General features: G+C 37.3%; 1 protein-coding gene across 4 annotated transcripts; it reads right to left on the bottom strand.

The window, feature by feature from the left end:
- Positions 1-501: 501 nt before the first annotated feature.
- On the bottom strand, positions 502-23,836 carry TMEM33 (transmembrane protein 33). 4 transcript variants are annotated; one of them, XM_089911841.1, is made up of 8 exons: positions 23,704-23,836; positions 23,464-23,535; positions 20,240-20,334; positions 19,664-19,851; positions 16,323-16,390; positions 15,239-15,372; positions 10,358-10,441; positions 502-3,329 (listed from the first exon to the last, which is right to left on the bottom strand). In XM_089911841.1, exons 2-8 carry the CDS (start codon positions 23,506-23,508, stop codon positions 3,140-3,142), a joined length of 804 nt encoding a protein of 267 aa, XP_089767967.1. In that variant the 5' UTR covers positions 23,509-23,535; positions 23,704-23,836; the 3' UTR covers positions 502-3,139. The 4 variants fall into 4 exon arrangements, 3 of the variants coding, with proteins under 3 accessions (XP_089767967.1, XP_089767966.1, XP_022420978.1); XR_016393267.1 differs by lacking the exon at positions 502-3,329 and adding exons at positions 6,130-6,209; positions 8,957-9,097 and having other exon boundaries at positions 23,464-23,836; XM_089911840.1 differs by having other exon boundaries at positions 23,464-23,836.
- Positions 23,837-27,480: the final 3,644 nt, after the last annotated feature.

Below are 27,480 nucleotides of genomic sequence, written 5' to 3'. Positions count from 1 at the left end.
TTAGACTACAATCTCTAAGTGGACAAGGATTTAACTCACTTCTTCAGTGTTTTGCTTAGTACCAGTTATTAAAATTGCCACACAAAATATCTGCCAACTCTAAACATCTGGAAGGGAAATATATTCCTCTATGTTATCCTGTGTTGATTTATGCCTCTGAATATACTGTGTATTGTGAATCATTTTAGGGTTACAAATAACTCATCCACTAGGCTGTAAATTTCACTAGACAAAGAAGTACAGGAGAGCAAGCAAGTGAACAGCTGAGAGATGCACTACAATTTTTCTTTTCTTTCCAGTTTCACCTTAGCCCACATTTTTTTTTCCAGTTTCATACTAGATCACAAAATTACACCAGTTCTATTGTTTGCGATGAGCTGAAGACAAAAAAAGAAGTTCAAATTCACCTTATTCTAACAATAAGGCAAGGAAGAGCAATGGAAAGCTAAATTCTAATTGTAAATGTTTTTTTGCAACATAACATTTTCAAATCAGCTTAAATCCAGAGAAAATTATTTTTATTATGCAATTTGATTTTTACATCAATAAAATCTTAGATATAACAATACAGATGAGGGAACAACAACTTAATTTGTATTGAAATAAATATTAGATATACAAAGCAAATACAGTGAAAAAGGGTCACAATAAATTACAAGTGGAGACATTATTTTGCTCAATCACCAAAGAAAGCCCTTGACACTTCCAATTTCACACCATCAAATTTATCATTCTTGCTGATTTAAGCAGAACACAAAACAAATATGGATCCCAGGGCTTACTTTCACAGGTACCAGCACAGATAATTTAGTATGGTGATTCAATTTGAGAATCAGTAGGGACCAGTAAATCACTGCATAAAAGAAAGAGTGAATGAGGTCCTTTTTCCTTAGTGTCAGCAGGCTAGGATTATTATGTTTATTAGATTTTCTTGAAAGGAGTTCACATTTTCTCAAATATTCAGGAGCAATATTATGTCCCCTGAGCCCTACATTAGCATTTATGTGCTTTGATCTTGAATACAGGGGAATGATGAATTTTTCAATTTATTTTATAAATTTATACAGTCTGGATAGTATTGGCCTGAAGAGTATGTAACTCCCCAACCTGTATAATATTAGATATTAAAAATGGATTCAAAAGAAGTTACTAAGAAATGCTGACATACTGTGTATACAGATTTTTTAGTTCAATATATCCCATTATATAGAGCACCAGAAGTAATGCATTTATATATCAAGCAGTTTTTTATGACTCTCTTTCTAATCCTTGTGACCCTTTTACATTTGTTTCAATATATACATATCACAAATGTTATCTGCCCAAGACTTTGCCCATTTGGTCTCAACTTACAGATACATACGCAAGCAAAAATTCATATCAAAAGCATTTGTCTTATTTTAAAGTTACAAAAGAAAATAGTCTAGGTTGGAACTAAACTGTCATGAACCAAGAAAAAAAAAATGGTTAGTTTAAAAGTACTGAGCATATCAAAAAAGTAGCTCGGGAAAACTATGATGGAAAAAATGAAATGATTCTTGGGCCTTTCCTTCCTCTGGAATGTGAGCTAATTTTTAGATTCCAGCAAAGATACCCAATAATAACTTTTCTCTATCATTTTCTAAGAAAAAGAATCTGTTTTAGACTAAAAAAATACTGTACTTTATCTCTTGTCACATCAACTCAAATTCAGTGCAGGTCAGTTTTCCTATTTGCGCTGCACAACAGGAGAGAGACTACTCTATAGTTAATCCCTCACACAGGGATATGTTCCTTTCTAAGAACCCTCCCAAATACCACCTCTGAAGATAAACATGTCATAGAGTAATTACTACCAGGAAACCTCCCAAACTTTTAGCAGCTCCTTACTTATCCTTAGTATCAGATCCAGTCACAACTTTCCACCCAGAATATTATAACAGGCCTGCTCATTACAACAATCTCTGGAAATAACTCCTGGATTTATAAAACGTATATGCCTTTGGTATATTATCTGTTGAGCTACACTATCATATAACCTATGTAGAATTCTCTTAACTCTAGAGAAATTCCAACGAGATGATAAGTGAAACTATTAATAGTTGTCTCTGCAACTCAAACTGAATTTACAAATCTAGGTACCATTCCTGATATCCAAAAATTTCAATATGCTTTTGTATTATTGTGAAAAGTCTAAATTTTAAGAGATGGAACTAGTTACACCTTGTACACCTACAAAATGACCATGAACAAATTTTAAGTACCATTTTTCTACATACCTGAAATGAAGGAGAAAGAGCAATTTTATAATTGATGTGTTTAGGTAATTCAGGCACTTATGAAAACAAAAACAAAAACGCAGAGAGACCATGATCTGAATAACACCAATAATTGTGGCCTATTCTACTATTTACCTAGGAAGCAGATATTAACAGGGTACTTCTTCCAGCTTTTGAACATTTCAATATTTTTAAAATGTACTCATAGTAAATGCTTACTAAATATTTACTGAATATTGAATAATTACATATTAAATTATGGACCTGGAATTCAGGTCCTTAGTTTTATGCTGACTCAGGATTTAGTGGCATTTAACCTTCCAACATGGCCCGTAAAACAGCTGAGGACTACTTGAGGAAAGAGTGCCACCTACTGCTCATAAACATAACTGTGGTTACTTTCTCCCTTGAGGTTTTCATTACAGAATAAAAATCAGTCTCAATATGGGTAACAGCATTGAGGGTAGCAGATCAAAAGGGGATTTGGGTAGATGGGTGGATGGGAGCTTCAGAACTATATTAATTAAAACAGATTCCTTAGCATTAGATAAGGATCTTTACCACAATCCCTCAAAATTAATTTTATTCTTATCTCAAACTTAAAAAGAACAAAAACTCTCAGTTCTGCTCGCAGCATTATATACACACTTATTTTCCTTTTTCAGATGAATAATATTCATGTCCTAAACTCACAAACCTAAACTGATTTTTGATCCTGATTTTTAGGAGGAAAAGAAGTATTCTGATAGCTTTACAATTCTTAGTTATACAACAGACCATAAATCCTTCACAACTTCTGGTTTAATGTTAAGCATGCCTTGATTTTCCCCGTAAGGGAGGTTCCTAAATAACTAAATTCTTTTTTTTTTTTAAAAAAAAGGTTAGCTTTTGGGCTTCCCTGGTGACGCAGTGGTTGAGAGGCCGCCTGCCGATGCAGGGGATGTGGGTTCGTGCCCCGGTCCGGGAAGATCCCACGTGCCGCAGAGCGGCTGGGCCCAGTGAGCCGTGGCCGCTGGGCCTGCGCGTCCAGAGCCTGTGCTCCGCAACGGGAGAGGCCGCAGCAGTGAGGGGCTGGCGTACCGGGGAAAAAAAAAAGGTTAGCTTTTTTTCTTGCTTACTTCTTCTAGGAGCATCTACCTTCGTGAATTTTACGCCAAGATAATTTAAATACTAATTGTTATTTATGAAATTTCTCTTTAGACTGATGTTAAATAGTTAAAATTCATGAGGAATCAAGTATACAAATGGAATATAGAATCTTTGTTAGAAATAAAGTAGATTTTGTTCCACCTGTCCAAGAAGGTTTAATATCTAAAAGTATTAGAAGAAGAGCAGCATTATACCACTTCCTAAAGAATTAGATATTCTGGATGTTAAATCAACTTTTTTTTAAACCTGTAAGTAAAAATAAATTCAGCTATGCAGCTATAACTTCTCCTAGTACATTCATTCTATATACTCTATTTCCTTAATTTTAATTTGATAGATATGCAAGTTACCCTATAATTTCAGATGTCAAATTAGCTAGTTGTATGTATTCATACTGCAAAATTCCTAACTACATGTACATGCTAACTAAACATCTAGTAATGCTCAAATTGTAAGATTTATTTTTTCATGAGTTTAGGAGTATTTTGTTTATAAATCAAGCCTTCCTTTAAAGAACATGAGCATATCCGAAATATAACTCCATTATGTGATAAAAGCATTGACTTTTGAAGCACAGAGGGTTTTAAATTGTAATAGTATTAATGTTATATTCTTTTTGTTAAACATGAATTATTTCCTTTAGGAAAATCCTTTTGACCAATAGTAATTTTCAACATAAAGAGGAAAAACTAAAAACAGAGGCATACTTATAGATCATTCAAAGAAACATCATGGTAGAAACAGAGCACACAAAAAGAAAATTAATAAATGGAAAAACTGGTGAAATGTGAATAAGTTCTGTACCTTAATAGTTAATAGCATTGCTCCAGGGTTAATTTCTTAGTTTTAATAAATGTTGTATAGTTATGGAAGCTGTTAACACAAGGAGAAGCTGAGTAAAGGGTATATAGGAACTCTCTTTACTATTTTTTACAACTCTTCTACAAATCTAAAATTATCTCAAGATTAAAAAAAATTGTAAAAGCAAACAAAAACACCTAGTAACTTAAAAGTATGCCTTCAGCTGCCAAAATTTCTTGATACAATTCAAATTTTTAAAAACGTCACTAGAAATCAATAATATATTGTTTACTTAACCTTATAATTACTTTATTGCTCTAGAAAGTTTAGTTTTTAAAACCATCAGACAGTGATATAGTGATAGTGAGACTGCCCCACCCCTACAATCAACTGTATATTACGAGGCTTCTCTAACTTAGTAGATAAATATTACAAAATTACAAAAATAGCTGGTGACAGTTGAGCTATCGAGTAGGTATCACATTTCTACAGATCAAAAAGTTGAAAAAGAAAACTGATGTTACTGATAAGTCACTGAGTATACTGGAGAAATCCAAGTTACATGCACATAGAAGAAAACTGGTCACAAAAAACCGTTACATTACTCTGTATTTACATTTTGCAAGGTTTTAAACATTTCCAATCATGCAACAATAAAGATCAGAATGAATTTTAAAAAGGAGTTAATGGAAGCTCAACGAACACATTTAACATATTATACAACTCAAATCACAGTTGCATAATACATCCAACCCCCCAAATACAGCTGTGCGTTACACCACCGAAACGTGTACTATTTCCCCCACAGCTCCTCCCCTGGCTCCATTCCCAGGCAATAACCTTTCCTATAAACCTTTCAAGTCAGACTTGATGGGTAAGTATGTATAATCTTCGTTATTATTTCAGAACAGATACAAAGTTTAGTCATGCGCTAATCTTCAGTTACATTCCTTTCAAAAGGCATATGAATTGCTGCAACTGTCTATGAAAATCAAGCCTAAGAAACCGAGAAAACTCGCAGTCAAGAATCTGATCTAAGTAACTGTATAAACTACAGTAATACTAAAACCTATGTATCCACATTTCTAAAAGAAGGATTTCCTATTTGAGAAATGTTACTCAATGGGTCTGTGAAAGGAAAACTGTCCGACTACTGTATTGCTCTCTGATGTCAAACACTTAGGTGACCACAAATATTTACCCAATTGGTTAACAAGCTTTCAGTTGGGCCTTTTTTAAAAAAAAAATTCAAAGCCACAGAAGTAATTATGAAAATAAAATTTTGGAAGGTCATAGTATAAGATACATATAGAATTCCTATTATAATGGTACATCTAAAATAAATCTGTCCTAACAAAGCAGCACAAAATCAATTTAAAAGCAATTTGAAATTAAATACAGTGGGAAGTGTTTTTGTTAAAATCATCAACTAAAATTACTGAATGGCAAAAGAATACTGTCTCAAAATATACTGAATTTACATGTTAATGTTACTATAATGAACTCATGCCAGATATAAATTCAGGTTACCAATTAGATGAAAACAAATTTTAGAGCTATTTTTACCAGAGAAATAAATGTACTTCATGATAAAGGCACAGCAGCATCTAAAGAATTTTTGATACATTTATCACAAGATTCAAACTTCCCTAACTATTAACAATACATTACAATAAAGTTTCTCAGAAAGTGTTTAAAAGGCTTGATTTAACATGCCAGGAAAATGATCATTTTTCTTTCGAGATGCATTTATGTAAATTATGTAAATTGCATTGAGGTCAGTTTTACACCTGGAATTAACCATCCATAGCAGAAGTACCAGCAGCTAACAATGCTTATTTATATTATATATAACTTAGCTGGATGTTAAACTATGCAACTGTTGGTGCCAGTCTGCTTATAAAGGCAATGCTCTGGAGACAAAGTCTTCTCACAAACAGTGGGCAAGCAGGTTTCATTATTAGATGTTCAACAACAATCCTCAGTTCATTAAACAAGGTCCTGCAACATAAAACAGTTTTCTTTCAGGAACCCAATGAAAAAGCAACGTAATGCAAGAGCAAATGCTAATGAAGGACTTTCCCACAGCCATTAAAGAATTTGAAGTAAAAGTAACCAGGATGCACTGTAGGGAACATACAAAATAAAATCCCCCAAATCAACACCTGTTTCCTTTTTTGGGGAAAAAAATCATTTAACAAAAGCATTTAATAAATGGCTCTCTCTGAGGGCTGAGATTAGGGATGATCTGTATCTTCTTTACAGTTGAGTCACATAATTTTCATATTTGACTTAGGCAAATTCAACTAGTTCTAAAAAAGAGACCAAGAAAGTGAAAATTATATAATATGAGCAATCCCACCTACTATTTCCTTAAAAGAACATACTGCCTCTTAGAGCTTTCCTCATCTGAAAAATGGGGCTATGTACTTATTGGAGTCACAGTGAAGTTTAAATGAGACAACACGGAAGACGCTCAATAAATGTTACCTCCCAAATGGATCATTCCATTGATCAAATAAGCTCTTGTTTGCCTTCAGACTAAATCCCACCTCCTCAACATCCCGTGCCTTCTGCAATCTTGTCTCAGTTGAATTTTCCTGCTTCATCTCCTACCACTCTCTGCCATGATGCCCATGTTACGCTGCCTGTTTTGAGCCTAGGCTGGCTGTGGATCACGACTTTGCCTTAACTGTGCCACTTGCCTACGAAGTACTCTTTATTACATACTGTAATCACACACACATCACACATATTGTACAGGTTAGTAGACACAAAATCATGTATACTGTACTGTAATTTATAAGTGCTTTAAAGAATCATCAAGGATAATTTTGGCTGTTCATATTTTTATGTGCTGACTCATCCTACATAAAGACACAACTTCTACGTTTTTGTATGCTCTGTGTTATTTTTATGGTTAGGAGAAGGCAATAATCTGTTTTTTAAAAGGATGTAATACACTCTCACACAAAAACAGGAAGGAAACTTGGAAAGATGCACATTTACCTAAAAACCTGACCTTCTTGTATCTCCTACCTTTGTGACAGCCACATTACTCATGACTCTCCAAGGTTCCCAGGCCAGAAACCTGGAGGTCTTCTTTATATTATTCTTCTTCCCTAAGCCCCAAGTTCCAACCCTCCTAAATAGCTTTCAAATTTATCCCTTTTTTACCGCTGAATTAGTTCAGGCTCTAGATTTCTCTAACAGTTTCCAAATTGGTCTTTTTATCCTTTTGGTGAGCCTGAAATCCATCTTCTGGAATAGTATTTCTAAATCAGACCTTATCGTGTTCTCAACCCCTCCACATTACAAACTTCAAATGCTCTTCCTACCTTAGAATAAAGTCCAAACCCTTCCACATGATCTAGTTCCTGTCTCTCTTTCTGGGCACAGATCTTCACTACTTCCCTATATACCTCCTCAACTCCAGTGACAACTACTGGCATGCCAAGCGCATTCAGGCACCCACATGCCAGAACTCAGACTTCAAAAGGCTTGGCCTTCTATTACCACGTCCTCCGTGAATTCTCATCTGTCTCCCTCTGCACTGTGTGCCTTCACAGCACCTTCATCATCATACTGACTCAAGTAGCTATCTAATTCACTCAGCTCTAAGTCCCTAGAAAGCAGGTATTTCAATCCCACATTAAACTTGTTATCATCAACACACAATCACTGTCTTCAGAATAAATGAGGCTAATGAATCAAGTTAGAGGGCATCCTGAAAACACTCTAGTTAAACCCCTTCAGGTTACCGATAAGGCATGCCTTGTTCTCGTATTCATGGTTCTATCCCTGGCATAAACAACAGCACTTTCAGTGGTGATGAAAATGTCTGTTTGTCCAATGCAGCGGCCATCAGCCATGCATGGCTTCTGAGCACTGAACAATATGGTTAGTGTTGACTCAGGAACTGAGTTTTAAATTTTATGAATTTTAATTAATTTAAATTTAAATGGTCAAATGTGGCTAGTGGCTGCTCTATTAGCACAGCTCTGCACAATCTACACTAGACATGAACAAAGGACTCATACGACTAACTTGAGAATAAATATCGTGATAAGTGAACATGGTACAAACTGGCTATATAGACTGTCTCATAACCCTTAAGAAAAAAAAAGTATAGTGTAGAAAATGTAGTTTTATAGCCTGCTTATCAATATTTATAAGCCCAAATATTTTTCATTACCTTTCCACTGTTTTGATTAAAATGTGTACTAATGCGAGATGTTTATTAGCACATATTTGTGTTATCTTACAGCACTGCTATCCTTTCTTTTCTATTCCACTGAATACTTCTACATTTTTATAGGTAATGATATGATTTAAGGATATGTGGAGAAAACAGGAGTAGAGAAGAAGAGGATATAAAGAAGCAGAGAAAAACAAATCTACTGGTGAAAACTGGATGCCAGAATATGATGTCTAAAATGAATACAAGAACCAGAAAGAAAAAGGGAAAAACTCATGGAATCAAGTAAAATTAAAGGTTTATTTTTGACTAGGAACTCATTAAGAACCTATGTCTAAAGAAAATAAGCTCTATTTTAGGAAGTACTGTGAAAAAGACATTGTCTGTGAAAGCATAAAAACCCCTTCAAAGGAGAATCAGAAGCATAAAAAAAGGAAAATAAACTATTAAGAACCTAACAGAATCTAAGCGCTTTTAAAAACACTACTTCATTTCACCTCCAGAAGGAGGTTTTTCTGTCAGTGAAGAAATTAAAATTTAAGTAACTCGCCTGAAGTCATAATGATGGACCTGGCAAATGATGGACCAGCATTCAAATTCAGTTTTTACTTTGCTTGTGAAAATATAATAGAGATCATGCTAACACACTCACTGGATTTCTGGCTGAATTCTACTACATGATGAATTTATTCTAAACGTGAAAACAAAAACTATGTTAACATTAATATCTGAGTAACATATTTAAGAAGCTATTAAAAACAGCTATTCAGGGACTTCCCTGGTGGCACAGTGGTTTAAAAATCCGCCTGCCAATGCAGGGGACATGGATTTGAGCCCTGGTCCGGGAAGATCCCACACGCCGCAGAGCAACCAAGCCCGTGTACCACAACTACTGAGCGTGAGCTCTAGAGCCTGCGAGCCACAACTATTGAGCCCGCGCGCCTAGAGCCTGTGCTCCGCAGGAGAAGCCACCATGATGAAAAGCCCGCCAAAATAAATAAATACATTTTTAAAAAAAGAAAAAAGAACAGCTATTCATTTTTGTTTTCTTCTAATTTTTGAGATCAGAAGGCATAATTTATTGTACATTAATTTAAGCCTCCGTTCCTCAATATTATGATAATTTACTAAAATATTTCTCTGCTTCATTTTACCACTCCAAACAATTCTGCACAGGCTATCAGAAAACTATTATGATCATGTCAAAACCATCATTCCTATACATCCAAAAAGTAAGTTCCAAACTTCTTACCCTGAAACTCAGGAAGTTTTATGATATGGCTCCAATATACCTTGTAAATCTTTGCTCCAAGCACTCACCATTCAGAATTTCCCTTATAGTCAAATAGGTCTACTCAATGCCCCTTAAACTCTGCTTTTATCTTCTTGCCTCTGAACTTGTTCTGTTTTCCTACCTAAAATGCTTTTCCTTATTCTGTCTATTCAAAGGCTTTAATCCTTCTAGAACAAATTAAAATCTCTATTTTGTGAAACTTTCCTGGGCTCTTCTCTCTTCTGGCTCAATGATCTCTCCCCTGTTGTGGATTATAGTACTGATGTAGTAGAATAAACATGACAATTCATCACAGATTGACACGTGAATACCATATCCTAAACTACTGCTTCCTTTCTTATTATTTGACATGTGTTTTTTGTTTCTTCAACTAGGAAAGTGCCTTGAGAGTGGGACTTATGTCCTACACATTTAAAAACTCCTTAAGCTTTAGCACTGTTTTAGAAGTGGTCAATAAAAGTCTAGTCTTAGTGTCTGAAAAGAAGTACAACCACCTCCTCATCAATCCTAGGTAGTTCTAAGGCCAAAACTTAAATTCACAAAAACATTGCTTGCTCCTAAATTCTAACACAAAAAAACAACTCTTAAAATTTACAAATACTGTATTTCACAATACTCTTAATAAATAAAACAGGTTTAAACTAGTCACCAGCTTACCGACAATATGGATTTCTTCGAGAGGAGTATCGAAGAGTAAGGAATCTATAGTATATAAAAGGCTGGAGCAAACTTCCTTGACCACTGAAATAAACAAATACAAGGGCAATAAATACACATCAATTCATATGTATACTCTCAAAATTTAAAGGCAATTTAATTGGAGAATGTGTGTGTCTTCATTCATCAAATGGTCACAGTATTATCTATCATATCTAAATCCAAGTTATTCATGTATTTATGTAGGTATTATTTTCTAAATTTTTAAAAGCTTTTAAATAAACCAGCAAATATTAAATAAATGCTTCAACAATTACCACTAATAACTGATAATAAAGTTTTAAAACTTTATAAGATATTTAAAATAAAAAGTAATTTATTTTATATAAGCAAATAAGAAAACTAATAAAACCACACAGGGTCACTAGTAAATTTACATAGCCTACATTATTTTTCTTCGTTTAAAAAACAATGACAATACCTCAACAGTCATATATACGTTTATGAAATTCTAAGTCTGGAATACTTTCCTAGGAAAAACTATCTTAAGATATTCACTAAAATAACTGCAGATAAAATGCAGCAACAAACTAACATGGATAGTTAGGTAGCAGGGCTAAGTAAATCTTATGTTTGATGGACTTGGTATGCAACTACTTAAAATCTTGACTATGAAAACTACACAGTAACTCTGAAGAAAGCTGAATATAAAGCTATACCTATTACTACAACTATATTTTAAAACTTTTTTGGGGAATAAATGCATTAAGATGCTAAATACGGTTTGTTTGTTAGGTTAATTTTTTTTAGTCCCACCCCTCACCCCCCACCCCTTTTTATTTTTGGCCGCACCATGAGGCTTGCGGGATCTTAGTTCCCCAACCAGGGATCAAACCTGGGCCCCTGCAGTGGAAGCGTGGAGTCCCAACCACTGGACCGCCAGGGAATTCCCTTTTTTAGCCTTTTTTCCCCTAAACTGTGTGATATTACTGTCATAATAAAAATTTACATGATTACAAACTTATAACTAAATGTAATATCCACCTTCCCCAATAAATCATATAAAACTTTAACTCTTTAAATTGAGAAACTCACATATTACAGAAAACATAAGTAGAAAAGAATATTCAATGAAAAACAAATTTTCCATCAGCCAAGTTAGTTCGTTCCTCAAAGTCATAGCAGTCTCTAATACATCTCCAGAAATTTACATAAACAAGTGTATATAATGACTAACACACAGTGCTCATTTTGTAATGCACTGAATCCATTTAACTCTAGGAGGGAAGTGGTATTATCATTCTGATTTTAAAGATGAAGAAACTGAGGCAGAAAGAAATATACATGTCTTTAAACACACACACTCCAAAATATAAACGGGGAATACCCTACACAGTTCTCAACCACTTTTAAACTTATTATATCTTGGAGATCATCCCCTATCACAACACATAAATTACCTCATTCTTTTCACAGCTTCAAATGTTCCATCTTATGCATGTACTGTTATGTAACGAGCTCTCTACTAATGAATAAAACTACAACGATCATCCTTTTACTTGTCTTTGCACATGTGTGCGTGTATATGTAAGATAAACTCATACACTACATGTGTAAGAAAACTCATAGAATGTTCACTTTTAAATACAGAGCTTTATGCATTACTGCTACAAGTTTAACTTAATAAAGCCTTCTAATATCAGACTGTGTTTCTACCATGAAAGGTAGCATTTAAGGAACAATGACTTAAAATTGTTTTTAATTTTACAGTTTGCGTTGTGGTCAAGTGACACACTTGAAACATGAATAGCTTTTCTTATTAGGGATTGAATAAAACTTTATTACTTAATTTTAAATTTTTAGAATAACAAAGTGATTCCCCTATTTAAATATTTTTGGTAAATTCTCATTTCCTTTACAATCTTAAAAATTAAAATCAACTTGTACGTAAGTGTTTAAATAAAAGATTAAGTAGCACAATTGACTTAATATACCAGTATAGTCAAAACTTGGTGCTCCAACAAAAAATTCACTACAGTTCCAAAACTGAGGCTTTTTTTGGGGGGGGGGGGCTGTGTTGGGTCTTCACTGCTGCGCACGGGCTTTCTCTAGTTGCGGCGAGCGGGGCTACTCTTCGTTGTGGTGCGTGGGCTTTTAAGTTGTGGCTCACGGGCTCTAGAGTGCAGGCTCAGTAGCTGTGGCGCACGGGCTTAGCTGCTCCGCGGCCCGTGGGATCTTCCCACACCAGGGATCGAACCTGTGTCCCCTGCATTGGCAGGCAGTCTTAACCACTGCACCACCAGGGAAGTCCCAAAAATGAGGTTTTTGTTCAAGTGTGCCTGGCATCTCAGCATTTCATTATAATTCTCTTAAGCTTACCTAAAAGGAGAACAAATTATTTTGTTTATTAACCAGAATGTGGAGGTTTCAGATATAGTCACCAATTACCTCCACATAAAGAGTTAGTTTTGGTAGCTACATTTTAACTTTCACCCAGGTACATGAAACAAATCACAGAACCTCATGTGACTCAAGACCAGATGACCCAAGAAAAAGAAAAATGAGCAAGAAAGTAAGAGGGCAAAAGGTTCCTTTTACCAATTAAAATGTTTAAGTGTATGATCAGGATCACAAAAAAGAGATGAACTAACTTCTAGGGTGAAAATTTCAGAGTGGAATAATCGACAAATACAGTTGCATCAAATTCTATACCCAACATTCATGGTACGTTACAACTAGAAGGAGTTTTGGCAATTACTTATTTAACTACTACTAATTTTTTAAGTGTAGAAAATCAAGGCCCAGAAGGCTAGTTAGTGGTCAAATCAACCAGAATCCAGCTCCGAAACACCCAATAAGAAGTCTTCCCATTGTATCATTCCAGGACCCTATTTAGATTATATTATCTAGTTTTGAACCCCACAACTTAAGCAACATATGGTGATCCTGGAGTTTTCAGAGGAAGATATTATTTATAAGAATGGTACAGATGCATTTATGAGGAAATCTAGAAAACTCTATCACCAGCTTAAAGAAAGACTGCTAAAGAAAGGAGTAACTGTCAGGTATGTAAAAACCTTACTAGTTAACCAAGGCAATGAACATTAAAATGAAATATTTCATAGACAAAAACAAGTTTGTTACAAATTAATGAGATTATGGAAAACAGATAATACAGATCTATTAGAGGACAATTTGGTATGGTCTATTAAATATAAAATGCACCTAGCTTAGACTCAGCAAAAGTACAGACTCTCACAAAAGTATAAGCAGACAGGTAAAAAAAATGTTTACTGCATCAACATTTGGAAAAGTAAAAAAAAAAAAAAAATTTGGAAAAGTAAAAATCTGGAAACAAATGGCCATCAACAGGGGAATGGGTAATAAAATATAGCATAATAATATGATGGAACACTATACAGCCATTAAGTGAAACAAACCAGAAATACGAATGTCATATAAATAGGTTATGAAAACATACTGTATGAACGAAAAAAGCAAGATGCAGACAACTGATGCCTTTGATGTAAAATAAAAACTAAACAAAGGGATTTCCCAGGTGGCACAGTGCTTAAGAATCCACCTGCCAATGCAGGGGACATGGGTTTGAGCCCTGGTCTGGGAAGATCCCACATGCCGCAGAGCAACTAAGCCCGTGTACCACAACTACTGAGCATGAGCTCTAGAGCCTGTGTGCCACAACTACTGAGCCCACGTGCTGCAACTACTGAAGCCTGCACACCTAGAGCCCGTGCTCCGCAACAAAAGAAGCCACTGCAATGAGAAGCCAGCACACCGCAACAAAGAGTAGCCCCTGCTTGCCTCAACTAGAGGAAGCCTGCGCGCAGCAACGAAGACCCAATGCAGCCAAAAATAAAATAAATTTATTTAAAAAAACCCAAAAAACTAAACAAAGCCCCGCACCCATAAAATAATAATATATATTTTCTATCCATCTGTGTAAGTACTTTAAAAGAACTACATACATGTACCCATATCAAACTCCTTAGCTCTGGGAAGGAGAGGACAGAATCCAACTAGGATTCACAGTCAAATGGTATTTTAGCTTTTATTTGTAATGTCCTATTATTTGAGACACTGAAAAAGCAATAATCTGGGCAGAAATGTGGTTTTAAAACTTAAATGCAAGAATATAGATAGAGAGGTCAATACTATCCTAATGTTCTATTTTTAAAAGGAAGGTTTTCTTGGGCTTCCCTGGTGGCGCAGTGGTTGAGAGTCCGCCTGCTGATGCAGGGGACACAGGTTTGTGCCCCGGTCCGGGAAGATCCCACATGCTGCGGAGCGGCTGGGCCCATGAGCCGTGGCCCCTGAGCCTGCTCGTCCAGAGTCTGTGCTCCGCAACCGGAGAGGCCACAACAGTTAGAGGCCCGCGTACCGCGGAAAAAAAAAAAAAAAAAAAAAAGGAAGGCTTTCTTTATTCATGCATTCCTTCTATAATTAACATACAAACAAAATATGGAGGTGGCAGTAAGCAACTAATAATACCAGACCTTAATTTTTCAGATTTTTCTCTAGTATGGGAAAAATCATCTCAATAATGTTAGAATGGACTAAACTAGCCTTCCTAAGATTCTTTCAAAAGTAGTTATTCTGAAATTAATTTTCAGAATGTTAAATGATAAATCACAAGGAATAATAAAGAAGACAAATGCCTAGGTTTATCATAGTAAACTACAGGAGTTCACTATACTCTCAGGTTCTCTACTATCATGTGAAAAGATTATTGCTATGATCCATCTAAGCTCTGAATCTCAGTATGTACTTCAACAGATGTAAGCAGGATAAAATTTGAGTTGATACATTTATTATGTTCACTTAGACACCAGCCTCCTAAAATAAATATATTTTTATTCTTACCTAAAAAGCATAAAAACTGTAGCAGGCATCAAGAATATTTCATTACAAGCAATGAATTTCAGAATATTCTGTTGATTAGTGCTTAATTTATCCAAGAGAGATCTCAGCAGAGGTAAACTATTTGAACCCTTTGCCTAAAACATAAGAAAACAAACATTAGAAATAACAAAAGCATTTTTGATCACTCAATTATTTTCTTTCTTTAGATAAATTGCATATCCAATACACAATACAACCAAAAGACAATTATTTGAAAATGATGATATAAAAATGTACAAATTATTTAGGGACAACAGTTAACATATTTTCCTGCTTTATTGTATTTTCTATATTTGTAGAGTTAAATAGAGAAACAACTTCAATAAAAGTCCTTTTCATTCATAGGCACTTTATCTTCCTTATTTCAAGAAAAGTGGTGGTTATTTCTCTCCAACCATAACAAAACCTGGCCACCCAGAAATACAGTTAAAGTATCTGTGACTCCTTAGTTGATTAAAGGTAGAAATTACAGAGTCCAATTACTGCTGTGATCCAAGAACTATAGGGATAAATAAGGCGGCCAACACAAGGCACAATTCTGGATATTTTAATTCAAATTCCAGTGCACATGCAGTCAATCTGCCTAGCACACTGCAGTTATTAGGCTTAATGATCCAACCCAGTAAGAAGAAAAAATTTTAGGAAAGTAGCAGTTCTGAACATCAGTGTAAAAGAAATTTGGTACACTCTACACACACGGTATGTTAAAATTACTGACAGAACAAGAGATCTCTGACAACTTACCAAATCAAAAATATATGATTTTTTTTAAAATAAAAAGATCTATTTCAAACTTCAGAAATTACTCCAGGAACTGGGGGGTAAACTTGAATACAACCCCTTATCTACAAAATGTACTATTGTATCGAAACTTAAACAGTAAAAAATACCAAAACTTTCAAATCACGAATTTAGAGCAAGTTTGTACGGAATACAGGACCTTTTTGTGACAAATGCCCAAATGTCTTAAAACTCAAATTTGTGTTAACTATCTGTAAATCCAGGAGTCAAAAACAAAAAACAAAGCCAGCACAATTTTACTTACATCAAGGACCTTTTTCGTGTATGTGGCAGCATGAAGTAAAGAAAATAGCAAGACTGGGAAAATACTCACTGAAGAAAATAATTAAGGAAAACATTAAAAATTCATCAAGCACTTTGCAAAACAGGCTATGTATTATGTTCAAATATACAGATCTAAAATGGCATCTGCTAAAATGAGTTCAGTGATGGCTTTTGGTCTACTGATACACTTTATAAAATGAAGGTTTTTTTAATCTGTAAAGAAGAAAGTCAACTTGCATTTTTTAAACCTCATAGTTCTTTTTATGAAGAAAATAGTGAAAAAAGCTTTTTCACCTATTCCTATTGGATAAAATATTGCGAACATTGGCTAAATTAAGTTGAAATCTAGGCCATCTCAAAGCGTTAAGTAGTACAGCTTTTAACCCTACAATGGTCATCCTGGACAGAAAAACTTAGCCTTCAAATACCAAAATAGTCTTTTGTACTGCTTTCATCAACTCAGTTGCTTAGGAAAGAGTATAGAGTAGTGGTTTAAAGAGTAGTTCTCAAATTTTCCTCAACTAAAGATGTTTAATTCTTTCTCTCCTACAAGGACCCCATTATTTTGAGATACTGTTCCAATCAAGCTTTTACAGTTAATGTGTTCTCAATTTGTACAAATAAAAAAGACAGTGTACATTTGGTTTTGTATATAGTCAATTGAGAGTCTCATCAGTTTAATTACAGATGTGAGCAAAGAATCCTTATATTTGAGTTTCACTGTTTGGCTTTATGTCATAGATAAAATATACAATTTTCATTCAGCTTTCTGAAAAATGGAAATTGCTCAAAAGACTTTACACCAATTTCTGCTAGGTTGATAACAAAAAAACCCCACTTGTCCAAGTTATTTCCATGAAATGATATAGACAGGTAATTATGAAGGGCAAAAATACTTGTCCTAAAAATAGTAGCAATTTCTAAGAAATAAACCATTATATTTTTCTACACCAACTGAAAGCTTGGTGTGAGGGAAATGACCACTACAGCATAATCTGAGTATCAAATTCATTCTAACCATAACTCATCATTGAAGGCCCAAAGGTTCCTAAGTTCCAGGTGGCTAGTAAACAATGACCTATAGCCAAGTATTATAAGAATCCTAACTCTCTAATATAAATGTTCTCCGATTAATATCCTCACTAATTCTTCTGTGCCATTCATAAAATTTAAGTAAAATGCCAATCTCCTGAGTAGAGATCATACACACACACACACACACACACACACACACACACACAGAGTTTTACACTTTTTAACAGAATCCTTAATTCAGAGTCAAGATATCTGGGGTTCACTCTTGGCTCTGACACTAACTTCATTTCCCTAGGCCAAGTTCCATCTTCTGTCATATGAATTTGCAGCGATCAAACCTAGGGATTTCTAATGAGTCTTACATCTCTAACATTCTATAGTTCACAAATGCTTGATAAGAGATTCATAACCTTAGCATTCATTGTTACATTTAAACTATTTAGAAAACACAAGGGGTGAAGAGTGTACAATAGAAAAAGGACAATACAACACCTTTCTAAGAGCAAAGATCAGAACATGACTTTGGGATCACCTTTATTAACATAATACCCAACTACTTTAGCAATCAGATTAGTATTTCTTGCCAATTAATAGTTTATGTTATTCCCACTGCATACTCCCCGCTCCCCTCCCTGTAAGAATTTAAAGAACATTAAATCCTTAATCTCCAACATTCCCTAGAGATGGCCTAGCAAATAACTAATTGGATAGAAAAGGCAGAGAGGTTGTCTTCACTGTCATGAGTCATTTGGCACCGTCTCAGGATTCACTCAATAAAACTGTCCCAGAGGTCAGTATTGATGTATTCAATTTGCTCTACATTAATTATCTAGAAAACACAGCTTCTATCATTTGTTTTTCTTTACAAAGAAATTTTAAGCTAGTAAGGGCAGAAATATGAACCTCTATATAACTTCCCATTATATCTAAGAAAAGCAAGAATTTTAATATTGGTGATTATAAAGGACCTCAATGAATGTGGCTGACAAAAGCAGGTCAACCCGATGATATGCCAAACAAATGTGCTTATCATTTACAGTTGTAGTACAACAATTACCTAGTGAGTTTTACCTACATTACTACTCACTTGCCAATGTGATGCCAGGCAAGTTACTTTAAACTCTTTGAGCCTCAGTAGCCTTATCAATAATATAATGCTCACCATAATTTTTTTCAGAGTGTTGCAAGGATTAAGTATGTCAAGTCTGTATATACTGGCAAAATAGGTGCTCAAAAAAATGTCATTTTCCTCCTATTCTCTTTTCCTTAAAACTTATAAACAATCTATTTAAAATTTGATACTTCATGAACATAGAAAATATTATCTAAATAGGCAGTATTTAGTGTTAGAGATATATTTTATTGTGCTTTCCATTATGTACAGTTGTATCATAATTATTCAAGAACACTTAAGAACAGTACTTTTGAAAGTACAGAATACTCCCCTGAGGGATGATTCATAGGGGGGCAGGGGTGGGGGGGAGACAACCTATTAAAATGATTAAGTTTAGGGAACACTGAAAACTCTTAGGTCTCACAATGCACACTACCATATCAAAGGTCCTACAGTAAAGAAATCTATTTAACAATGTTTAACCTATTGCTTCCCAAACATACCAAACTGCAGAATCCCTTCCCCTCCTTTTTAAGAATACCTACTTTTATCCCACAACATATTTTTGAAATGTATAAACATACAAATTCCAAATGAGTTATTTAATTCTCATTGGCTCCACAGGGTATCCATGTGTCCTTATATTCTACTCTATCCATAGCAAATACTAATTTCTATTTATTTTATTAATTATCCCATTCTCAGCTTAAGTAAGTTATTTCTTGATTAATTTCCATTTGTTTCTAGCTCACTGGGAGTTGAAAGAAAGAGCTGATGACTTCTCTTTTCTTAAGGCAAGGCATCTGGGCATTTTCCCAAAGAATGTGTGAATTAAATTAAAGAAACATATATTAAAATAAGTCCTCCATAGGTTTGTGCTTTGAATCTGAATTTTAAAATACCCATTGCTAATAAAGAAGCTTACAAGAGGCAAGATCAAAGATACAAAGTTTAAAATTCCCAATCAGCTCTTCAAAATTTGGACTTCACATTTCAGAGTCAGAAATTCTTACACTTAATGTATCTTCATTCAAATGAAGCGCCAACAAACCAACCAACCCAGGCTTCATGGAACACCCTCATTGCTGAATCCTTCCTGTAGCAAAAAATAATAAGAGATCTCCTATACACTCAGTAGGCAATTTCACTGTCAAAAAGGTACAAAAGGATACTTGTAACAGGGTAGGAATTGACAAAGATGAGTGAATACAACAGGTAGTGGCAGCTGTCCTCTAACAAAGCCTGGGCCAGGAATGCTCTGCTTAACTGGAAGTGTGGTAATCTTTGGTGCAGCCTCAGAGCACTAGTCAGAGCATTTGCCAGCAAAGCACGTTGGTAAAAGCTTGCTGCTTCATGCAACCTGCAAATTACCAGGGGAGAGGTTATCATGAGATGTAAACAACTACTGTGTCTCTTCCTCCTTTGTGAATTGCATCATAATTGCACAATACCTAAATCTATTACTTGTCAATAGAAAAAAAAATTGCTTGACCCTACTATACCTTTTTAGAAGCATCACTTTATATATATACCCAACTGAATTTTTATTTATTTCTATTGAAGCATAGTTGATGTACAATACCCAACTGAATTTTATAAAGCAGTCATTCTTCCTTTTAACAATCAAAAATGCAAAAAAACCATAAACTTATCTCATCCCCACATCCATTTTCTCTCAATTTTCAATGTGATGTTACTTTTCACAAAGCACATGATATAAAATATGCAGAAACATGTATAATACATACCCAAGAAGAGGCAGAACAAACAAAGCAGAGCAGTAAACTGTGAACAAGCGAGAAAGCCACATTGCTGTGTCCAGTTTATTGGCCATCAAGAATTGCTGAATGTAAAAAGAAAAATACTGTAGTAAATTAAGCTTGCAAATTATGTTTTTAAGGATGAATATTATGTAGTTTTATTCCTATTCAAAATGTCTCAATGTAGCAATTGTTTTTTTAAGATCATTTTTAAGATCATTAAGTGTGAACTCTTAGGGCAACTGTTTCATGTATATGCTCAGTAACAAAGCCAAACTCCCTATAGTTTTTTTTTTTTTTTAATAAGTTTGTTTGTTTGTGGTGGCTTCGTTGCTGTGAAGCATGGGCTCTAGGTGTACAGGCTTCAGTAGTTGTGGCACGTGGGCTCAGTAGTTGTGGCTCGTGGGCTCTAGAGCACAGGCTCAGTAGTTGTGGTGCACAGGCTTAGTTGCTCCGCGGCATGTGGGATCTTCCAGCGCCAGAGCTCGAACCTGTGTCCCCTGCGCTGGCAGGCAGATTCTGAACCACTGTGCCACCAGGGAAGTCCCCTCCTTATAGTTTTGATATGGAAAGCATAGGAAGTACTTAAATAGAAAAATACCAGTTGACATTAAAAAAAAAAAAAGACTAATTAGGCAAGAAAAATTTAACTACAATTGTCTGTATTCCTTCAACACTTGTAATACTGGCTTCACCTACTTTAAAAGAACATTAAATAAGAATTAATTGCTCTCAAGAGAACCATAATGCCTATTCTTAGAAAAAAATCTCAAATTCAAACAGGCAAGTCTCAGGTCTGAGTAAAAAGGCATCACACAAAGCCAATTTGGACAATATCAACCTTACAAAGGAGAAATGTAAAACCACGGTAATAGTCACTTAGCCTCTGGATGATTTGCCAACGTACACACAAAAGCCTGGCATACTGTAGGGGCTCAAAATATGGCTGTCAGGTGTTAATGGCACGTGACATTGTGCCATTATTCTCACCTCCGATTTTATGACTTTCTTCATCCTCTTGAAGCTCCCTGACAAGTCTTAGCCTGGTTTCTGCGGCCCTGGATTAAACTTCCATATATAACTTTCTTCCCCATTTTTTCCTCATTCTATCTTTTCTTTTGCTTCATTTTGCCAACAGATGTGTCCATCATCACGAATGCAATAACTTAAAATCAGTTTTCTCATTCAAACTGTATTGTGTATTCAAATTCTAAAGTGGCTTTTACATTTTTTGATAGAACCTACACAATTTTTACATCAAGACCCAGTACAGACATATGTTAGTATATAAACAAAAATCTCACAAAAACAATATTTATATTTACTATGTGTGATAAATTTTGGTATTTTGTATTCTATTTAATGTTTTATAAACAGTGTTTCCATGAAAAGGATTTCAAATCTCACTAATTGGTCTTAACCTGGAGTCTTAAACACTGCTCAAAGCAATCTAACTTATTTATCATTTGAAAGAAGATATAAAAAAAGTTTTGGGGAAAAATGCTAGTATCTTTTAAAATTCAAGGATGCTTTTTATTTAATTTTATTGCACGCTTTCTAACAGTATGCAGGTAATTTCAGATATATGCCTCCACTTTATTCTACCCAATCCTACTACTGTTACTCTTCTAAATTTAAATGATCACCAGTAGTCAAGTGGAAGGATGAATCCAGCTTACAGTACTCAGTTTCTCTACAAATATTCAGATTCTACATGATAGTTTGAAATTTAATTTTAGAACATTTTCTTTAAAACCTATTTGTTTACGGTGTTCATTTGGTGATAAATCGCTAAACTGTGCATTTCATCTTGTACACTTTTATGCATGTGCATTTTACTACACAATTTAAAAAAGGTTTAAAAAAGCGTATTGGTTTACATTTTAAGAGTGAACTGACTGACCATGTTACAAATAATTCAGGCAAAAAATATAATGCATCTTTGGGTGAAAAAACTATTGAGGTGAAAAATTATTCACACAATCTTAAAGTATCATGACATAGAACACTTTTTATTTATAAAGGGAAACAAGTTATCTTTACAACAGAAACTCTGGTGGACATCACCTTAACCAAACGATCAAACTTATCTCCAATGATGAGATAAATCAACATAAAGTGTTTCCTGATATATATAATGCCCTGAGAAGAACGGAATATCACTTATTTAATATTCCTACCAAAATGTTTAACCTGAATCTAGTCATCTGTAGGGGGAGGGGGGGTGGGAATCAGACAACTCCAATTTGAGAAGCGTTTTGCAAAACAACAGGTCTCAACTCTCGAAAGACAAAAATGAGAGGAGGACAAGGAAACTGTTCCAGACTAAAAGGGACCAAAGGCCAGGAAACGCAATGCACACTTCCTGATTGAGTCTGGATAAGGAGGAAGAAGCTTTAAAGGACAACTGAGGAAATCTGAATATAAATTGTGTATTAGGTTGATAACACGTATCGACGTTAAATTTCCCAAATTTAACTGCAAAAATTGCTGTGATAACTGCACTGTGGTCACGTAGAAGAATACTGAAGTACTTATGGGTTAATGATCATGATGTAAGCAACTCTCAAATGGTTCAGCAAAATTAAGGGAAGAAAAAAAGAAAAAGTGTGCATATAAAGAGACGTTGCAAATGTCTGAAAAGAAAAAAGTCACTCGGCTCAGTTCACATACTTAGTGTTTAAAATTAGAGGACAATTATGCTTCTGGTACAAACAGCAGACCTGCATCTTAAAAATAAAAAAGTTACAAAAGCATAGTAACATTTCTCTTCGTAAAACGACGAAAGGAAAAGAGAACGACCGCTCCCCTCTTTCTGCTTAAAAACGGGCACAACGGTTCTGGGCCAACACGCGTGTGCGGAACAAGGCGTGTGTCACGCCTCGACCTCAGGTGGCATCTTCAACCTTAGGACACAGGACAGGGACCGAAGGGTGGGAAGAAGCAAGAAGGCCCAATCTCCGCGGCATACAGGTGGGCATGCAGGTGAGCGCCACCTGCTCCAGGCAGGCCTGGTGTCGCTTCAGAAACATAAACCTGTAGCTCCCTCTAACGTCTTCGCTCACGATCGGCCCTCTCCCCACCCCCACCCGCACCAGTAATCCCAGTCCTGAAAGCAAGGAGCCTCTGCAACGCCTCGGACCCGACTTCCAACACTTCCTGCTCCTTCCTAACTTGCAAATCAAGCCACACGGCCCTGCCCGGTCACTTACCACTGCGCCCGCCCCTCGGGGGCCGTTCGGGGCCGTATCCGCCATGGGGGTCTCACACACGCGTCTGGGACGCTGCAATCGGAAAGGGAAAAGAGCGAAGAAAGGTCAGCGCCGGGTCCGCGACTCCGGGAACTGGCTTTCCTGCTCCCGGCGTGAGCTTCCGAGCCTCCTCAGAGCAAAGGACTCGCCGCTTCAGTGCAGCGGTCTGTCCCACGGGTACTCGCAGCGGCCAGGAAATACCTGTCCGGCACCGCCAAGAGCAAAGCTGGGTTTCTAGAAAGAGCGGAGAGAAGGCGGAGCTTCGGAACAAGGCCCTACAGGGCCGAGGTAAGGCCGCCGGCTCCAGGTTATTGCCGAACCCGGAAGTGCTCCTTTCACTTCCGTGGGGAAGAGGCGGTGACGCAGAGGGGAAACCCGCAGCGGTGCCCTGAGGCATGACGGGAAGTGTCGTTTTTCTGGCTTCGGCTTCCCGTGTCGCGTACGCCAGTTGCTCTGTAAGCTAAGAAGCGGGGCTGGCCAAGCAGCTTTTGTCTCATCGTTACAGCTCAAAGATGGTCCTCCCTGCCCATGGCAAACCACGAAGGCTCTCTACTCCCTGATATAGAAGCCTCAGAAATGTCTTTGCTGTTTTGTTCCAGGGGCTTGCAAGGCCCTGTGGTGCTACTTCTAACATTAGTTCTTTCAGCAAGCACTTCCTGAGGCCTGCTGTGTGACAGGCTCCATACTTGGCAAGGAGGATAAAAAGATGGTTGTGACACAGACTGCGGGAGAGATAGGCAAGATGAAATCACGGCACACTGCTTGTGTCCTATGCAGAGAGGCCGAGTTAATCACAGGAGGCCCGAATCAGAGGAGTCTGGGAAGGGTTCCTGGAAAATCTAATTCTGGCCCTAGGTTCTGAGGTAGTTCAAGGAGAAGGTAGCTACATGGGGGAGGGTATTGCAGACGCAACAGAAAGCGCGTGAAGCAACAGGACAGAGAACTTGTTCAGTATAACCACAATGAACATGCCAGTGGTGGCGGGGATGGGCGCGGGAGGCGTGTTTGTGTGTGTGTGTGTGTGTGTGTGTTCCGGGGAGGATGTGCATTGTGCAAGATTTGGGTTAGAGAGGCCAGCAGGTGTGCTAAAGAGAGGATCTGAACTTGACCCGAAATCCAGAGAACCATGGTACAATTTTAAGAAGTGTGACATTGTGAGACATAAAAAAGATCACTCTGGAAACAGGATAAGAGGATGATCAGAGAGGCAAATCAAAAGCCTGGTGCTTAATAGGGAGGCCATTGCATATATAGCAGAGAAGTGATGGGATTCTGAACCAGGCAGTGTTATGGGGGAAGAGAAGAGGAAAGGTGACTTGGAGAGGCCATCCAAGATTTGGTGACTGACTAGATATGGGTGTGCTGGAGAAGGAAGGTCATCTTTTTTTTTTTTTTTGTGGTACGCGGGCCTTTCACTGTTGTGGCCTCTCCCGTTGTGGAGCACAGGCTCCGGACGCGCAGGCTCAGCGGCCATGGCTCACGGGCCCAGCCGCTCCGTGGCATGTGGGATCTTCCCGGACCGGGGCACGAACCTGTGTCCCCTGCATCAGCAGGCGGACTCTCAACGACTGCGCCACCAGGGAAGCCCGGAAGGTCATCTTTTGAGACCTAGAGAAGAGCTGTAGAGAAGGAAAACTTAGAAGAGCAGGACATTGAGAATAAAATCTGAGGGGTTTGGGGGCAGGAAGCTGACTAGAGATATACAGGCAGCTGGTACCCCACTTGAAAACCATGACTCTGTAATACTCTGACTTCTCTTAGATGTGTAGATTCCACCAGTAGCCATGAGTAGTTTAGGAGCTAGTCTGCTGTAGCTGACAAGTCAAATGGTGCCATCTTAAAATCAAAGTAGGGGCTTCCCAGGTGGCGCAGTGGTTAAGAATCCGCCTGCCAATGCATGGCACATGGGTTCGAGCCCGGGTCCGGGAAGATCCCACATGCCACGGAGCTACTAAGCCCGTGTGCCACAATTACTGAGCCTGTGCTTTAGAGCCCGCGAGCCACAACTACTGAGCCTGCATGCCACAACTACTGAAGCCCGTGCGCCTAGAGCCCGTGCTCGGCAACAAGAGAAGCCACCGCAATGAGAAACCCACAGACCGCAACGAAGAGTAGCCCCTGCTCACCGCAACTAGAGAAAGCCCACGCACAGCAGCAAAGACCCAACGCAGCCAAAGATAAATAAATATATATATATATATTTAAAAAAGAAACTACAGTAAACTTCTGTTTTTCTAAGGCCACTGCCCAAGTTCAAGTCCTCAGGATCTTCAGCCTGGATTACCCATCTAAGGTAAAATGCCACATCTTCTGCACTCCTCACATATCATTTACTCCATATTTTTATAGCACTTATTGAAACCGTTCACCTCTGATTGGGACTTGAACCCATGTGCCGGGACTCGAACCCAGCCTAAACCCAGAATGGGACTTGAACCCACAGACTTTTAATTAGAATCAGTCAACTCATGTCTGGACTTACTGAGGCTCAGGTTCTTTGTGTCTCAGCGCAGAAGGAATTCATCGAGAGGCAAAGTAATAGGCAAGAAGTAGCTTTATTAATATAGGACGTTTGTGAGAGATGCAAGCAGGTAGGTGAGGGAGCTTTGCCCCAAGGATTAAGTGGGCTACATTTTTATAATCAAAGGAAAGTGGAGGAGGGAGAAACGACCCCCTTCTTCCTCATTCTTCGAGTAGCCATCAGGTTTACATCAGCAGTTCCTCCTTCTTATGGAGCAGGAGAGTGTCTGACCCTATGAGGTCAAACTAGGACTGTCATAAGCGTTTATTCAAGTCAGCAGAAGGGTGGTAACATTTTTATTTTACTTAATGACCTGGGGCATATCTCCTGCTTTATAGTTAAGCAAGCCTGCTTCATTCCATGACGTTTCTTTCTCTTCTTTTTTTAAAAATTTATTTTATTTATTTATTTTTGTCAGCATTGGGTCTTCGTTGCTGCGCACGGGCTTTCTCTAGCTGTGGCGAGCGGGGGCCACTCTTCATTGCGGTGCGCAGGCTTCTCATTGCAGTGGCCTCTCCTGTTGTGGAGCACGAGCTCTAGGCCCACGGGCTTCAGTAGTTGTGGCACACGGGCTCAGTAGTTGTGGCTCGCGGGCTCTAGAGCACAGGCTCAGTAGTTGTGGTGCACAGGCTTAGTTGCTCCATGGCATGTGGGATCTTCCCGGACCAGAGCTCGAACCCGTGTCCCCTGCATTGGCAGGTGGATTCTTTTTTTTTTTTTTAACATCTTTATTCGAGTAATATTGCTTTACAATGGTGTGTTAGTTTCTGCTTTATAACAAAGTGAATCAGTTATACATATACATATGTTCCCATATCTCTTCCCTCTTGCGTCTCCCTCCCTCCCACCCTCCCTATCCCACCCCTCTAGGTGGTCACAAACCACCTAGCTGATCTCCCTGTGCTATGCGGCTACTTCCCACTAGCTATCTATTTTATGTTTGGTAGTGTATATATGTCCATGCCACTCTCTCACTTTGTCACAGCTTACCCTTCCCCCTCTCCATATCCTCAAGTCCATTCTCTACTAGGTCTGTGTCTTTATTCCCGTCTTACCCCTAAGTTCTTCATGACTTTTTTTTTTCTTAGATTCCATATATATGTGTTAGCATACGGTATTTGTTTTTCTCTTTCTGACTTACTTCACTCTGTATGACAGACTCTAGGTCCATCCACCTCACTACAAATAACTCAATTTCGTTTCTTTTTATGGCTGAGTAATATTCCATTGTATATATGTGCCACATCTTCTTTATCCATTCATCTGTTGATGGGCACTTAGGTTGCTTCCATGTCCTGGCTATTGTGAAGAGAGCTGCAATGAACATTTTGGTACATAACTCTTTTTTTTTTTTTTTTTTTTTTGTGGGATGCGGGTCCCTCACTGCTGTGGCCTCTCCCGTTGCGGAGCACAGGCTCCGGACGCGCAGGCTCAGCGGCCATGGCTCACGGGCCCAG

This window comes from Delphinapterus leucas, chromosome 5, assembly GCF_059928025.1.
Source record: "Delphinapterus leucas isolate spDelLeu-1000000601 "Yukka" chromosome 5, BTC_Dleu_Yukka2, whole genome shotgun sequence".
Lineage (NCBI taxonomy): Eukaryota > Metazoa > Chordata > Mammalia > Artiodactyla > Monodontidae > Delphinapterus > Delphinapterus leucas.
Note: the sequence above shows the minus strand (reverse complement) of the source record. Positions and strands in the feature narration are given on the sequence as shown.

Bases quoted from the DNA above. Each gene is read 5' to 3' on its own strand.
- TMEM33 (XM_089911840.1), bottom strand. From the start codon at position 23,508: ATGGCGGATACGGCCCCGAACGGCCCCCGAGGGGCGGGCGCAGTG. The intron at 10,442-15,238 runs GTAAGAATAAAA...TGTTTATTTCAG, and splicing joins ACAGTTTTTATGCTTTTTAG to TGGTCAAGGAAGTTTGCTCC. The intron at 3,330-10,357 runs GTAAGCTGGTGA...CCGGTACGCCAG, and splicing joins CGAAGAAATCCATATTGTCG to CCCCTCACTGCTGCGGCCTC.